This window comes from Anabrus simplex, chromosome 1 (assembly GCF_040414725.1).
Source record: "Anabrus simplex isolate iqAnaSimp1 chromosome 1, ASM4041472v1, whole genome shotgun sequence".
Classification (NCBI taxonomy): domain Eukaryota; kingdom Metazoa; phylum Arthropoda; class Insecta; order Orthoptera; family Tettigoniidae; genus Anabrus; species Anabrus simplex.
Window position 1 is genome coordinate 1,319,417,721 of NC_090265.1, and position 17,895 is coordinate 1,319,435,615.

General features: G+C 39.7%; 1 protein-coding gene across 1 annotated transcript in view; it reads right to left on the bottom strand.

Annotated features, from left to right (window-relative positions):
• Nucleotides 1-17,895, bottom strand: part of LOC136858300 (unconventional myosin-VI) — a 384,418-nt gene that overhangs the window by 339,182 nt on the left and 27,341 nt on the right. The window contains exon 2 of the mRNA XM_067137739.2: nt 11,887-12,081. Within this exon, the coding sequence (XP_066993840.2) occupies nt 11,887-12,070 (184 nt within the window). The 5' untranslated portion in view covers nt 12,071-12,081. The remainder of the gene's footprint in view (nt 1-11,886; nt 12,082-17,895) is intronic.

The following is a 17,895-nucleotide window of genomic DNA, read 5'->3' on the forward strand; positions in this document are numbered from 1 at the left end:
GCGTCAATGGATGCACACGCACTCGCCAAACAAACCGAAGAAGTTTAAGCAAACCTTCAATGAAAGGAAGATGATGGCTACAGTCTTTTGGGACCAAAAGGGTGTGTTGCTTGTTGAGTTCATGGAACGGGGGTCTACGATCAATGCAGCTGTTTATTGCCAGACTTTACGACGACTGCGGAGGGCCATACAGAACAAACGACGAGGCATGCTGACGTCTGGAATCCTCTTCATTCATGACAACGCATGCCCTCACAGTGCTTGTGTCACCCAACAACTTCTGCAGCAGGAATTTCGGTGGGACATTTTTGACCACCCACCATACAGTCCCGATTTAGCGCCGAGTGACTTCCACCTCTTCCCGGGACTGAAAAAGTGGCTGGGAGGGCAGAGGTTCCAGGAGGATGAAAATCTTCAAACCAACGTTCGGGCCTATCTGAACTCACTGGCGGCAACATACTGTGCAGAGGGGATCGAAAAGCTTGTCCACAGGTATGACAAATGCCTCAACCTTCATGGTGATTATGTTGAAAAGTACCACATTTGTACCTAACATTTCGTAATAAATTCATTTGGATACGTACACTTGTCTTTCATTTATGACCCTCCACAGGTTGAAAAAAAACCGCCCTCGTACCTTGGTTGATTACCATCAATGGGCTTTCAGTTCACGTTTGAACTGTGACAATGTGGCAATCTGTTTAATGTAACAGCGTCAGTGCAAAAGTGATGAGAGCAACACTTAGAAACAATGAGTCGGACATTGATAAGAATGGGCAATATAAAGACAATTGCAGTTGTAGAGGTTGCGTGTTTAATTTATTGGATTTTCTAATGTTTTGTTCATATTAGAACTGGATAGTTTACTAAAGAGAATATGGATAAGTCCGTTGTTGGAATTCAAAAGTGTAGGCTAGGCTAAATGGGAGGAAGAAACAATGAATAAACAACTAAACCATGTACAAACTTCAAAACAGTTTATTTATAAATGTGCAGGCCCAGGTGTTTCTAATAAGAATGTGTTTACAAATCAGCCAGTTAAAACTTTCCTGGTTTTTGTTTCAGGTTTCATGATTTAAGGACTTCAAACAGTCAACTATTGCCCATTCGTACTGCAATCAGTATTATCATTTAAACCCATAAAATATAGTTGTAAAGAAAGTGCAGAAATCCTTTGCAACCAAAGGTTTCAGGAATTGGAAGAAAGCACTAGAGAAAGATTTTGTACTCATAAAAAATCCTATTTTCATAAGCAAACTGTTTTAAGTTATTGCCAGTTACATCAGCCTGTTGAAGTGCAGGTAAGTTCTGCTAAACAACAAGAACAGAACGTAGCTAAAGGATTTCTTTTAGGTAGGCAAAGTTTAGCAATGAGGGGCCATTAGTCATATTTCAATCACAGAACATTCATGCTCTGGATGATGGGATGGACAAGTAGAGGGAAATGTTTGCTTCTGTAACCATTCAGAATGAGGTGCTTGGTAGTTGTATTTGTAACAGTGTTTATTCATAAGATCCCCCAATTTTTTGGTTACCTGCAATGGAACACACGATGTAAGTGATGTTGAATAGTTAAGTATATGCATTCACTGGGTGGATAAAGATCTTGGACCACATGAAAGTTTTCCTGGACTTTACAGCACAGTAGACAGAACAGATTAGGCTATAGTGTTAATCGTATTGGGACACCAATCCTTATCCAGTGAGGATTTTCAGTGCTCCAGTAATGGAAGTTATGACGATTAACAGTTCGTTGTTGTGAACTCTGGATTTGTCACTAAAGAGAATGTTCATTAAGAAATCCACATCAGTTTAATGCAACCTGCAGATTAGAGTCTAACCTAAAAATATTAGCCATGGCTATTCACACCAATGTCTGGGTTTACTATGCTTTCTATAATTTGTTTATCCATGTAAACCAAATCAGCATTATTGAGAAAATACCGATTGATGGTAAAGAATCGTGAAAATTCTGTATCGCAGCAACGTCATGTACATTGATGGTGAAGAATCGTGAAAATTCTATATTGCAGCAACATCATGTACTGAGAATATGATGGCTGAATGACGAGAAGTAGTATTGACATAACAGCGGTCTAAGACAACTCAAGATAGCCGAGCATGCTGGAAGTTAGACAAGGAAACCTGTGCTCATTGTTAATGTTTGTGTGAGTCACACTGTCAAAGAAAAATCTAAATCATGATCAGTTCTCTTATTGCAGGTACTCTGCTATGTTTGCTTTTAAGTAGCCCTTATCAATAAAGTAAGCTATTACCATCAGAGGTGCAATGTGCTTCTGTATAGTCATTCAATTAATGGAGCAAATGTTCAAAATGACCACCTCCTTCATAATGCAAATCTGAGCACGGTGGAGGAGAGACATTCTTGCTTGATGCAACATATGTGGTATAACCTGCCAGATGGCATAAGTGATGAGCTATCATTCCTGTTCATAGACTATTTTCTTTAAATAATCCCAGAGGAAAAAACCTAGTGGAGTAGGGTCAGGTGATCTAGCTGGCAATTTGACGGGACCATCCTCATCCAATCCGTCACCCAGCATATGCAAGTGGTTCCGTACTGCCAACGACCAGTGTGAGGAGCTCCATCCTGCTGGAACCACGTCCTTAACCATGTCATAAGGGGCACATCTTCCATTAAGAGAGGGAGGTATCCACAGAGAAATAATAGACAGTATCATCCCGTGAGGTGTCCTTCGAAGAAATATGGTCCAGTTATCTTGTCACCTATTATCCCGCACCACACGCTGACGCCCCTTTGTACATTAAATCAAGCTCCACTTATCCAGTGAGGATTTTCAGTGCTCCAGTAATGGAAGTTATGATGATTAACAGTTTGTTGTTGTGAACTCTGGATTTGTCACTAAAGAGAATGTTCATTAAGAAATCCACATCAGTTTCAACTCTTTGCAATATCCTTTGAGAAAATTCTATCTGTTTTTGAAAGTCATCTCCGTGAAGTTCCTGATGTAGTTGTTGATGGGAGGAATGGAATTTATGGCAGTGTAATATGCGCAATACAGATACATGACAGATGTTCAGTTCATTTAAAATGGCCCATGAGCTTGTGTGCAGGTTGTAGCTATTGCAATTTGAACAGTTTCTTCATTATTTCCAGACATCACTGGAGAATCCTGAATGAGGGAGGTTGCATGAAATGACCCCTTTACACGCTAATCGCACTAACCACTACACCACAGAGGCAGACCCTTTTGAGACTTAAGGAAGTTAAACCTTAATTACGAATGTCTTTATGAGTAAAATATAAAAATAAAATTGAAAATCTCGTAAATAGATTCAAACTCTGAAACCTTTGACCACATCACATGTAGGCTGCGATTAGCATCCTGCAGCCATTCCAGGTGACAAACAGCCTATTCCTTCGAAACTCGTCTTGTACGTTATGTTACAAGTTCTGAACTCTAATCTGCAGACTGGTTTACCTTGCTGCATTCACCACAGTGTGCTAGAGAATCATGTCTCTCTTAATCTCAGATAGTTGCAACCATTCCCTATACATAGAGTATGTACCTATTACTTCGTTGAATGAGTTCAGCATAATGTTTCAGGTGGTTTTTACAATGCATTTGTCCATAGTCGGTGCTTATTTGGCAATATTTTGTTATAACTTTCTTAGAAGAATATCTAACGGGGTCCATTCAGCCTCGAGAGGTCAACTGAATAGAGGAGGGTTTGATTCCCACCTCAGCAATCCAAAAAATCATTTTCCATGGTTTTCCACTTCTCTTCCAGGTAAATGCTGGGATGGTAACTAACTTAAGGCCTTGGCTGCTTCCTTCCCTCTTCCTTGTCTATCCCTTCCAATCTTCACTGCAGCCGCTTAAGTGCGGCCAGTATCCAGTAATCGGGTGATAGTGGGTTCGAGCCCCACTGTCAGCAGCCCTGAAGATGGTTTTCCGTGGTTTCCCATTTTCACACGAGGCAAATGCCGGGGCTGTACCTTAATTAAGACCATGGCCGCTTCCTTCCAATTCCTAGGCCTTTCCTATCCCATCGTCGCCATAAGACCTATCTGTGTTGGTGCGACGTAAAGCAAATAGCAATCCAATCTTCACATCCCTCCACAAGGGCCCTGTTCAGCATGGCAGGTGAGGCCACCTGCGTGAGGTACTGGTCCTCCTCCCCAGTTGTATCACCCGACCCAGTATCACTCACCAAGACACTGCGCTTGAGGCAGTAGAGGTGGGATCCCTTGCAGAGTCTGAGAGAAAACCAACCTTGGAGGGTAAACAGATTAAGAAAGAAAGAAGAATATCTGAGACTTCAGAAAAAATAAAATCTTGGTAAAGGATGCCTAGGCGAGTACAAAATAAAATGTTAAAAAACAGATATGAGGGTTTGAACCCTCACTGCTACAAGTAGCCTATCCAGAGACATTTACCATGCGTAATACCGCGCAGCTACTTTCAGCGTGAAGGATCAACCTTTATAACTCAGTATTCATGAGGAGAAAGTTCTCCCTTAGAAAAGTTACTGATGTGCTACAGCCTTATGGCCTGGTTTTATGCCTTTATTAAATGCTCTAAAGGTAGTAATTACATGGTGTATGCTATCACACCTGCTGTACAACATTTGCATGCAATAGTTTATAAAATACTGTGAAAAACACGTTTCTATCAATTTCGATGTGATGAGACTCTACAAAATGGCAGTGAACTGACATGTCTGTAATTGGTCCTAACCTATCACGTCTTCTATGATACCATGACTGCCCTCTTCTTTCAAAAGAAAATGGCCTCTTGGACCAATGCGGTGCGCAATTCTCTACCGATAGTCATAGGTGTGGCTATGGTTTGTACAGTACAGTAACATTTAATATAAATGACTAGAGTACTGGGCTCCACTCTACATAAAATGGTACAGTGTTATTGAGATGGGCCTCACTTACTGCCTCTTGTACCATTTTTGAATTGTGCGCTAAAGTATATATTGGGCTAACTACACATAAATTTGCTGTAAGATGTTGTGTAAGAAAGGAATAGGAGGCATTTAATTCTTAGCTGGTTGTATATTTTCGGTAAAAAAGGATTCCAATATATAATGTTCAGCGGATGACTATATAAGGGCAGTTATACCACCCGGTATATTAGACTTAATCCACCCTTCAGTGTGTTTTAGGGACAGAATTGATGATGTCACTGTCAATATGAGTAGTGTCTATAATGGAGTGCAATCAGATTAAAACCATAATATCAGTAGCTTCATTTGTACATTGTGGTGCTCACTGTGTTAATCTGACAACAAAGAAAAGTCGCAAAGTTTCTGCCATTTCAATAAATGCAATGCTATAGGCTAATGAGTTAGAAAAGGCTAGGAAGGCTAGGAAAACAACAGATAGGGCTCTGCCACGTGGGCGACTGCCCTAAATGCAGATCAGTAGTGATGAAAACAACAGATAGGGCTCTGCCACGTGGGCGACTGCCCTAAATGTAGATCAGTAGTGATTGATTTTGATTAGTATTTTGTAGTCTCATTCAGTTAAATCACAAGGAACATTTATAGGATATGTATCAGTACTATACAGAAGAAACATGCTCCAGAAATGACATCCCAGGTATCATAAATGGACAAGGGAAGTGTATATGAAAGCATTTACAGATAGCAGAAGTATTTATTCAGTAGTACAGGTATGTAAAAATAGTTGAACATAGGTGGAGGTGGTGGTGATTATTGTTGTAAAAGGAAGTACAACTGAGCAACCATCCTCTATATAACACTAACCAGGGAAAAGAAAGCAAGTGATCTGAAAAATGAAGGTATCAGCCAAAGAAAGACAAAGGCCATGAAGAGCGTAGAAATGAAAGACTCCCTAGTACTCGGAACCTAATAACGTCGGGGTTGGAAAATAACAAGTGTTGACCAAGGAAGGTCAGATAGGATAGATGAAAGCGAGGAGCCTAGCACAAGTAAGCGGAAGTAATGTGAGGAGTCAGCTAAAGGAACCTGTGGTAGCCAACCCATACCCCCAAATTGAGAGACCCTGGAGCCCTATTTAGTAGCCTCTTGCGACAGGCAGGGGATACCGTGAATGTTATTCTACTGCCACCACCCACAGGAGAAGATAGGTGGACATAATGACAATAACCAAGTAGTGGAGGTGACTAATATTAGTGAAGTACTAAACTTTACCAATGATAATGAATATACGTATTTACAAAACATACAAAAGTTGAAAGCTGGAAAAGCAACTGGAGTTGATGAGATTTCTGGGGATATTTTAAAGGCAATGGGTTGGAATATAGTACCATATCTGAAGTACAGTGAAACCTCAGAATGCGAGTAACTTGGTCTATGAGTGTTTTGCAAGATGAGCAAACATTTTAAATAAATTGTAACTTGATATGCGAGTGAGGTTCCGCAATACGAGCGTCACCTGTGCCTACATCTCCCCTTCCCTGTTCATCTGTTGAATGGATGAACGAGATCTTTGGTCCTGTAGTGAAGAAATAATTTTCAGAATATAATCTGCCGCTCATGTCTTGCTGGTTATGGACAATGCTCCTGCTCATCCTCCAGTTCTTGAGTCCTTGAGGACGACGAGGAATTCAAGTTTGTTAAGGTTAAGTTACTTCCTCTCAACACTACTCCAGCCTATGGATAAGCAAGTCATTTCGAACTTCAAGTAGCTATACACCAAAGCACTATTTCAGCGATGCTTCGAAGTGACCCAAGGGACACTCGTAGACCAAGTTACTCGCATTCTGAGGTTTCACTGTATATATCACTCGGCTCTTCAGATCATTTCTACAGTAAATCGCTGTCCTGCCACCACGCCTTCTATCCGACCGATCAAAACGTATTAGATCATATCGATCGATATCAACCATGGAGGAAGGAATGCTAGGAGTCAGCCAGGTTTCAGTTTGGGAGAAATCATTTCCCCATCGTGAACTTCCTGGAGATCATCGATGAAGCCTGGGATGGAGTCACCAAGAGAACTCTCTCTTCCACTTGTGGAAAGCTGTGGCCAGACTGTGTTCTTGGATGTGACTTTCAAGTGATTGTTGGTGACAATGAGTCGTTGATTGTCCATGAAATTGTGTCCATCAGGAAGACTATGGGACTGGAGGTGAACAACGTGGGCATTCAAGAGCTGGTGGAAGAACATGGCAAGAACTGACCATCAGCGAATTGATGGACCTGCATCGCGAACAACAGGAGGAGGTTATGGAGATGTCGTCCGGGGAAGAAGAGGAGGAAAAGTAAGTGGAATCTCTCACTTCAACTGAGATTCGGGAGAAGTGCAAAATGTGGGAAAAGGTGCAAATTTTTTTAGAAAATCACCACCCGAATAAGACTGTAGCAGTGCGAGCGATGAATCAGTTCAATGATAATGCAATGTCACATTTTCTTGAAATCCTCAAAAAAGAGGCAAAAGCAACAGTTATTGGACAGGTTCCTCGTCAAAGATGCATGAAAAGAAAACAATTCCAGTGAGCCAATTTCCGTTAGTGAAATTCGTGCTACACAGTAACTCTTCTCATGTCATCTCTCGTCTCCCTCACACCAGCAATGATTGTATTGTAAGGAAAAGTGCACTTTAATTTGTTTTACGTTATATTTTGTTTTAGAAATGGTATGCGAATAAATATTTTTGTGTTGTGGATGAATCATCCGCGTTTTAATAGTTTCTTATGGGAAAACTTGCTTTGATATACGAGCGCTTTGGATTACAAGCATGTTGCCGGAACGAATTATGCTCGCAATCCAAGGTTCCACTGTTCTTATTTGATTAATGTTTGCATGAAGAAGTTATACCAAATGAATGGAGAGTTGCTATAGTAGCTAAAGTGAACAAAGGAACGGGTGCTAAACATAAAGCAGATAATTACAGGCCAGTCAGATTGACATGTGTTGCAAGTAAGCTGTGGGAAACCATTCTTTCTGATTATAATATACACATTTGCAAAATTAACAACTAGTTTGATAGAAGGCAGTCCAGTTTTAGGAAAGGTTATTCCAGTGAGGATCAACTTGCAGGATTCCAGCAAGATATAGTAGCAGATATATTAGATTCAGGAAGTCAAATGGACTGTATTGCTATTGACCTCTTCAAGGCCGTTGACAGAGTAGATCATGGGAGACTAATGACAAAAATCTGGACTAGACAAAAGAATGGTTAAATGTGTGGCTACATTTCTAGAAATGGAACTCTGAGAATTAGAGTACCTGAAGCAATATCTTATCATATAATAATTACAAGGGAGGTTCTGCCAGACAGTGTTGGACTTTTATGTTGGACGTATATAAGTGGTATGAGTAAAGAACTGTAATCACAGATAAGGCCTTTTGCAGATGATGCTATACCATGTAGAGAAATAAGTTACAGGTGTTAATATAAGGGAAGTTCTTTATTCGAGTTATCAAATTAACAAGGTTGTAAATAAGGATTACAGCTCTCTTTGTATGGTTGTAAGGAGATTTAGCGGTTGTAGTAATGATGTAATCGTGAGGGCACGTAAGTCACCAGTAAAACCCCAATGGCCAGGCTGAGTGACTCAGATGGTTGAGGCGCTGGCCTTCCGACCCCCAACTTGGCAGGTTCGATCCTGGCTCAGTCTGGTGGTATTTGAAGGTGCTCAAATACGTCAGCCTCATGTCGGTAGATTTACTGGCACATAAAATAACTCCTGCGGGACTAAATTCTGGCACCTCGGCATCTCCGAAAACCGAAAAGTAATTAGCAGGACGTAAAGCCAATAACATTATTATTATTATTATTAAAACCCCAATGGTTCCTGTGTATTGGACCCTCAGTAGGATTACTTTAATCGAGAACTGGAAAAGATCCAAGTGAAAGGAGAACAATTTCTTCTTGGCAATTTCTGACAAAAAGAGCAGTGTTATGAAAATGTTTAAAGCTTAGGGCTTGGAAGACTTGGAGTAAGGAGAGGAGCTGCTCAGCTAAATGATATGTTCCAAGCTGTCAGTAGAGAGATGGTATGGGAGGCCATTAGTAGATGAATAAGCTTGGGTGGAGGTTTTAATGGTAGAAAAGATCACAATGTGAAGATAAAATTGGAAGAGCAATTGGGGATTGGAATAATTTATCATGGGAAATGTTGGAAAAAAACTTCCGAGCTCTTTGAAGTAATGTAAGGAAAGACTAAGTACACAATTAATCCTCCAAATGGCAAACGCCTGATATCAGGTGTTTTATGCTTTTGCCCAGTGGCAACGCCAGATTTCAGGCATTTAGACATGCTCTTAAGTTTATATCGATAATCGAATAGTTATTTATTGAAATGTGCCAATTACGAGTCAAATGAAGGAGAAATTTTTGGTCATTATCATGAAATACTTTGTATAATAGCATGTTGCAGTAATCAAATGTAAAACGTTGCCAAATTAGCGTCATAATCCCGCTGTCTTGTGCCAGCTGCAACATACTCAGTGGCCGCCCACACGTATGCCTCAGCTGTACTCATGTCAGCAATACTGAATCATTTTTTCATTCTTCTGGTGGACAGAATTGCTGGCTAGCAAGATACATTTCGTATCAGTCGTTAGACAGAAATCTTGTTACCAAAAGGGAAATGAAGGGTTGAGACCACTACTGATTCAAAAATACAATACCTTCGTGGGAGGTGTAGATAATAAAGATGAGTGCTTACCACGCCACTTGTTCCAGACCGACCAGAGGATACTGGAAGGAAATTTTTTCATATTTCCTAGATATGGCATTATTTGATATATACATCCTGTACATAAAGAACACTTATAATCCTTTACAAGATGAGACTTACGGTCTGTGTAATTAGGGGATTGCTAAATGAACAGTTCTCAATTCCAGTTGTGAGGCCAACAAGTCGTGCAGGAGGCTCCTCTCATGCTCTCGAAAAACTGCCACAGAATAACAATCGCCTATGTGTTGTGTGAGTACAAGAGAAGAAGAAGAACAAGTCTACATTCTGGTGTCCAGGATGTAATGGTGGTATTCATCAGGGGTGTTACCATAAACTAGTGCACTTCCGGAGGCCTGACAATTGTTAAATAAAAAGAAAGGCCCACCTAAATGACTAAATGAAATGGTACAGGTGATAGCGTACAGTTGTTTTATACATTGTTGTATATTTTTTCAAGCTAAGAACAGTATTTTGAACTATATACGGGTACATAAATATTTGCTATGAACTGATGCTCCTTTTTATATGTCATTTTTTAAAATTTGCCTAAATGTAAACATTATATGGTATAGCAAAACTTTTGCAAAAATAAATCATAAAAAGAAATTCCATGTATTTTTGGTCTTTTTCTAAATGATAAATAACTGCTTTAGTATATTCATCTTCATATTCCTTGTACTTTGGAGGAGAAAAGGGTGTGCTGTTTTAGTATGTACAACATGTCAACGATTTTTGGCACAAGTTATACTGAGAGTCTGCAATACTGGTAAAATATCGCTACCACTACAGGGTAAATGACTGCCACTTCGAGGGTTAATATGGAATTTCCTACCTGGGCAATAGCCCATCATCAATGATGATTGATTGATTGATTGATTGATTGATTGATTGATTGATTGATTGATTAATTGATTGATTGATTGATTGATTGATTGATTGATTGATTGATTCTATATTTGAGTCTAAATCTGCCATGCAGTAAAACCTTTTTTGTTCTATAAGATGGTTATCAAGAGGTGAGAGGATTCAAAAATTCTATATAAGTATATTAAAGTAAGTAGAAACTCTACAAGAGATCTTTGAAACCATTCTCCTGGTCTCCTGACCCATTTTAAAACTGGTAAAATCCTGCAGTTCTTTTACTAGGGTAGAAAATAATTGACATGTTGGTTTTTTCAATAAAGTATTCCAAAGTCGGTAACAAACTGTATCAGGGGTATTCAGAGGTGTTGAAATTGTACCAGAAAATATGTAGAATAAATGTCATGAAGTAGTTTTCAAGAAAATAATGCAACAAGCAAATGAAGAAGTAAAAAATATAATTTGAATCCCTTTCATTGCCAAAAATGAAGAGAGCACCAAGGAAGTGCACAGGTTCAATACAAAACTGGATTCCTGAAGATATCAATGCATATCACAGTGAGAATGGTGCAGCTCTGAAAAGTTTAGAATTAAGATTTGCTTAGTTGAATCTCCTGTGTTTTTGACAACTAGAAGATATGTTGTTAGCAAGTGTGGCTGAACAGGAATAAGTTGACAAACTTCAAAGTTATATGTCACATAATTTTCTGTTCAGGTGAAGATGTTTCAGCAAAAGAATAGTGTATCTTGTGTCAGTGATGTTCACAATATACCGGGGTATTATGGGAAATATCACCAGATTTTGAGGCTATGTTCAAAAATTTTGGGAACTTAGTGCATGTTCTGAATGATGCCTGTTTCTTCATACAAAGCTGAATGGTGCATTAGCTCCCTTCGAAGAAAAGCAGCATTTAAGAAGCAGAATGACACAGAAGGGAGTGAATCATGTTATCATGTGTCACATACATCAATATTTCTTTTTCATGTTGAACAGTTTTCTAACTTTATTGTCCAAGTATATTATTGAATTTCACAAATAGCTGTGAGGTACCTTGACTTTGTTTAGTCTAGCGCAATCATCTGATTAACTTTAATAAATCAAAAATATTTCTGGGCATTATTATTATTACTTTAACTTCAATGGTTAGAGATTTTGTGAGAAGCCAAGACACATTGCTTCGAAATTAGTATATGTCATTAAATCTATAAACATGAATCTCTAGCATTAAAATACTCTTAAATGTCAACCGACTCCACCATCTCTATCCAGAAACTTTGAGCAGAAAAGGTAGTGGCTATCCAACACACTATGTGGCTAGTATTGTACAAGAACATAATTTGGTAAAGCATTGCTTACAATTGTCATCCACATCTTTTTCATATTCCTCAGCATAGAACATGTCATTTAGATTGCAGTCTTGCATGCCATAGGCTGGATCGGCTGGCAAGATGGTGGCCTTGCCCGAACCATCGAAATCCATGAGTTCCCCCAAGATGAAGCCCTCCTGAGGATGTGGCATCCAGACCTTCCGTCTTTCCATGCTGGATAGTCCTGAAAATGACACACACTTTAATGTTACAATCAAGTGTATAATAAAAACATCATACAATACCTACTTCAAGTACCAGTGAAGATATCACACTAAATACCACAAACAGTTAGTATGTTGTCATTCAAGGAATCACCAGTGCGAAATTCCTCTATATTACAGGATCTTGTAACAACAGCAGAAGGACTATGGAACGTGACTAAAACTGGTTAAAGTCCTCTCAGAGTAAATTTCAAGTACTGGGCAGTAGAAGGCAACGATAGATTTCTGACTTGACCCTTCAACTCGTAGAGAAGAGGAGATACCTTAAAAAGATCTGTAACATTCATGAGAGAAAGGAACAATTATCTGATATCAAAAGATTCAGTCATCTTCTAGAAGGGATAAGAATAATTTCCTTAGTGACATTGTTCTGAGACTGAAGATCATGCAAATTGATAAAGAATAATTAATCACTCGGGAATTTAAACCACATTCCCGGACCAGTAATGGCGACTGGGAATTAGAAGTGGGGAGGGCAAAAGAAATGAACAGGCAATGAAAAGTATCTGGCTTTGTTATTATTTACATATTTTACACCCACATTGGAGCACTTAAATCAATACATTTGAGTTAATTTCTTCTTTTTCTTCTCCCAGAACTTTCTCAATCTCTCCGACCTGGAAGCCCTTTGTGTGTCTGATATAGTATATTGTTTCCATTCAACTGTTTTTATTTTGAGACTTATGCTTTTGTTCTTCAAAATCCTCTTCTCTTTTCTGTCTTTAATTTGTTGCCGAGTTATACCCAATTCTTCCAAATCATCCTGAACTTCTTTGAACCAATTATTATTGATTTTATTTTTCAAAATTAATCAAATAGTTGTTTCAATATCCTGGTGTCTGGTAATCTTGATATGTGACAGAAAAAGGAAATTTTTCTTTTACGCATTGTAGATATTATTGATTCACATTCATGATAGACAATGTTGTTAGGCAACAATCTCCACTGTCCATCAACTTGGTGTTTTTTATTAATAATTGTTCTAAGAATTTTTCTATCAGTTTTCTCTAATTTGTCTGTTGTAGATTTTACATTTAATTTGAATAAAGTTTGTTAATATTAAAATAAAATAAAAGAATGAACTACACTAGAGTCCCATTAATCTGAATGTGGTTAATCCAAAAGTCCGGTTAGTCCAAACTTAAATATTCAATTTAAAAAAATTATCCTTGTTGAAATGAAAGAACATATTATAGAATGAAGATTTACTTGCATTTTATAAGTAATATTTTACTAGAATAACTTAATGTAAACATATTTACACATCATAAACCATCAATCACTGGTCGTTTACCTTTACAAAGTCTGTTAGTTTCTTTTGCCGTAGTAATTGGAACCTACTCGAAAACCAGCATCTCACAAACATCACATCAGTGGGCGTAGCAGCGGAGTGTTGCATGACGTAGCATACGGGCAAGTTCTAAGGTGGCCGCGGCATCTGAAGGTGACACTAGTTGTTCACTGTGGTCTTCTTCGTCGTCACTCTGTTCCTCATCAACACCAGACTCTTTCTCCACCATAGCTACAACTTCTTGGTCTGTTTGTAATTGATGACAGTCAGCTTCCATCCACTCGTTAATGTCATTTTCATTGTCGTCTTCTCCTCTACGGTTTCTTAACTACCCTATTGTAATTTTATACAGTGTTTTATTAATGTAACTGCTAAAGAATGGACATTTCAAATTACAGTATGTACTGTACTGTATTGGGGAAACTATTTTCCTCAGACGGTTGAGGCGCTGGCCTTCTGACCCCAACTTGACAGGTTCCATCCTGGCTCAGTCCGGTGGTATTTGAAGGTGCTCAAATACGTCAGCCTTGTGTAAGTAGATTTACTGGCACATAAAAGAACACCTGTGGGAGAAAATCCTGGTACCTAGGCATCTCCAGAAACCGTAAAAGTAGTTAGCGGGACGTAAAAACTGTAACATTATTATTAGAAAATATTTTCCAGTTAATCCAAAAATTTTGTAATCCGAACAGACTCCGGTCCCAATTAGTTCAGATTAACGAGACTCTACTGTAGCTGATAAGATGGCAGTGCTTGTACAAGTTGCTTTGTTTAATAATTCCTATAATTCCTAGTTTCAGAAAGCTAAACTGTGTAATGGTTCAAATCCCATTACAAGGTGATATTATTATTATTATTATTATTATTATTATTATTATTATTATTATTATTATTATTATTATTATTATTATTATTATTATTATTATTATTATTATTATTATTATTATTATTTCTATACTATTATTGTAACTATTATTATTGTTCAATTCAATAATGCAATGCTTGTCACTTGCATGATTGTAGTCAAATTGTTACGTATATACGTGTGTGTAGATTAACACTAAAAACATGTACAGTAAGAGTTGCTGTATATCAGATGTGGATGTAGTGTGTGCAATAACTTGTGACACTGTAACATTGCAAAATACTGCTGGAGTAACTGCCGAGTCATCACTCTGTCATCGTGCATATTTAGTGGTGAGCTCACTTTGTTAGAGTAACCCAGGGTGCCCCATGCGGTTTCATATAGGGTGTAACATTTGTCGTGAGGTGGTAATAGATCATAGTTATTTCTGGAGATTGCATAGGTGTGTCAACCAATGGTTATAAATACTAGGACCAGTGTCTTATAGCTTCAGTCAACAGGAAGGAGAGGCCTCAGTCGGTCATTAGTCATTAGTTAAATGGAAGGTGAACAGTGAAGAAGTCAAATGGATAAGTGAACAGTGAAGAAGTCAACGGGAAGGAGAGACCTCAGCTGGTCAGTTAGTTATATTCAAAGGAACAGGGAACTGTTGCTGAGATGTGTGGAAGTAGGAGGAAGGGAAAAGGTAGGAAGGGGAAATGTAGAGTAGAGGATAGGAAAAGACAGGTAGAACAGGGTCATGGGAAGGAGAGAAGGGAGGAAGAAGTAACTTCTGCAGCAGTGAGGAAAGATAGGGTTGACCGGGAGGGGAGAGGATCAAATGGGGTGGGTAGGGTTGAGGCTCTGGTCATGGGGGATTCCATTGTTAGACATGTGGGGAAAGTGCGTGGAGGAAAGGGAACCAGGGTAGAGTGTTATCCAGGAATTAGGTTGAGGCAGATGTTGAGGAAAGTAGAAGAGAAGGAGGAGGCAAAGGTGAAGGTGGTAGTGTTTCACGTTGGTACTAACAATGTAAGACAAGCAGGTATAAGTACCAACATTGATGGGGATGTGTGGGACCTGGTAAATGCAACACGGGTGAAGTTTAAGGAAGCAGAGATTGTTATCAGTGGAATACTCTGTAGGAGGGATACTGACTGACAGGTGATTGGGGATTTAAATGAGACTATAGAGTGGGTATGTGGGAAACTGGGACTGAGATTTCTAGATCCTAATGGGTGGGTAGGAGATAGGGATCTGCGCACAGATGGCCTTCACTTAAACCGCAGTGGTACATATAAGTTAGGAAATTTGTTTAATAGGGAGGTACATTCAGGGAAATGGCTTGGTCTAGGGAGCTGTGATAAGGGAACAGGGAACTGGAAATCAAGTAGGGATGACATAAAAATGTTAGTGTTGAACTGTAGAAGTATTGCAAAGAAAGGAATAGAATTAATTTAACAGACATGTACTCACCATATATTGTAATAGGAGTTGAATCATGGCTGAGAAATGATATAATGGATGCAGAAATTTTCTTACAGAACTGGAGTGTGTATCGTAGAGATAGGATAGGAATGGTAGTAGGGGGAGTATTCATTCTGGTGAATGAAGAATTTGGAAGCTACGAAAAAGTTAAAGATGACAAACATGAAATTCTAGGGGTAAGGCTCATCTCTAAAGATAATAGGCAACTTGATGTCTTTGGAGTGTATACACCAGGAAGGGGTAGCGCAGATGCTGATTCAGAATTATTTGATAAGATAATCAGCTATGTGGGAAACGATAAGGAAAGTGATTGTAGCGGTTGATTCCAATTCACCAAATGTCAATTGGGAAGGCAATGCAAGCAACAGGAAGCTTGATCAACAAATGGCAAATAAGTTAATATGGGAAGGACAGCTGATTCAGAAAGTGATGGAACCAACTAGAGGGAAGAATATTCTGCATGTGGTGCTGATAAAACCAGATGAGCTCTATGGAGAAACTGAAGTAATAGACGGTATTAGTGATCACAAAGCTGTTTTGGTGGTAGTTAAAAATAAATGTGAAAGAAAGGAAGATATAAAAATTAGGACTTTCAGGCAGTACCATATGGATGATAAAGCAGGCATTAGGGTGTTTAAAAAAAGTAACTATGATCGGTGGAAAACGATAAATAAAAATGTAAACAGACTCTGGGATGGGTTTAAAGCAACTGTTGAGGAATATGAAAATAGGTTTGTACCTTTAAAGGTGGTAAGGAATGGTAAAGATTATTATAACAGAAAAGTAAAGAGACTAAGAAGGAGGTGCAGGTTAGAAAGAAATAGAGTTAGAAATGGCTGTGGAAGTAAGGAGAAATGATGGCAAGCATAACTGGTGGTCATGAAAATTTTAGTGAAAAATGGAAGGGTATGTATAGGTACTTTAAGGCGGAAACAGATTCCAAGAAGGATATTCCAGGGATCATTAATGAAGAATGGGAGTGTGTATGTGAGGATCTTTAAAAGGCAGAAGTATTCAGTCAGCAGTAAGTAAAGATTGAGCGTTACAAGGATAATTTCCAGATAGTGGAGGTGACTAATGCTAAAGAAGTATTAAAATTTACCTATGGCAGCAATGACATTTACAGTCAGCTACAATAGTTGAAACTAGAAAAGCAACTAGAATTGATAAGATTTCTGGGGATGTACTAAAGACAATGGGTTGGGATATACACTGACTGACAGAGCAAATGCAACACCAAGAAGGAGTGGTCAGAACTTTATGCCGATTGCAGGGTAGACTGACGTCACTGAGGTATGCTCATGATGTGAAATGCGCCGCTGTGCTGCGCACGTAGCGAACGATAAATGGGACACGGCGTTGGCGAACGGCCCACTTCGTACCGTGATTTCTCAGCCGACAGTCATTGTAGAACGTGTTGTCGTGTGCCACAGGACACGTGTATAGCTAAGAATGCCAGGCCGCCGTCAACGGAGGCATTTCCAGCAGACAGACGACTTTACGAGGGGTATGGTGATCGGGCTGAGAAGGGCAGGTTGGTCGCTTCGTCAAATCGCAGCCGATACCCATAGGGATGTGTCCACGGTGCAGCGCCTGTGGCGAAGATGGTTGGCGCAGGGACATGTGGCACGTGCGAGGGGTCCAGGCGCAGCCCGAGTGACGTCAGCACGCGAGGATCGGCGCATCCGCCGCCAAGCGGTGGCAGCCCCGCACGCCACGTCAACCGCCATTCTTCAGCATGTGCAAGACACCCTGGCTGTTCCAATATCGACCAGAACAATTTCCCGTCGATTGGTTGAAGGAGGCCTGCACTCCCGGCGTCCACTCAGAAGACTACCATTGACTCCACAGCATAGACGTGCACGCCTGGCATGGTGCCGGGCTAGAGCGACTTGGATGAGGGAATGGCGGAACGTCGTGTTCTCCAATGAGTCACGCTTCTGTTCTGTCAGTGATAGTCACCGCAGACGAGTGTGGCGTCGGCGTGGAGAAAGGTCAAATCCGGCCGTAACTGTGGAGCGCCCTACCGCTAGACAATGCGGCATCATGGTTTGGGGCGCTATTGCATATGATTCCACGTCACCTCTAGTGCGTATTCAAGGCACGTTAAATGCCCACCGCTACGTGCAGCATGTGCTGGCACTCCCGTAC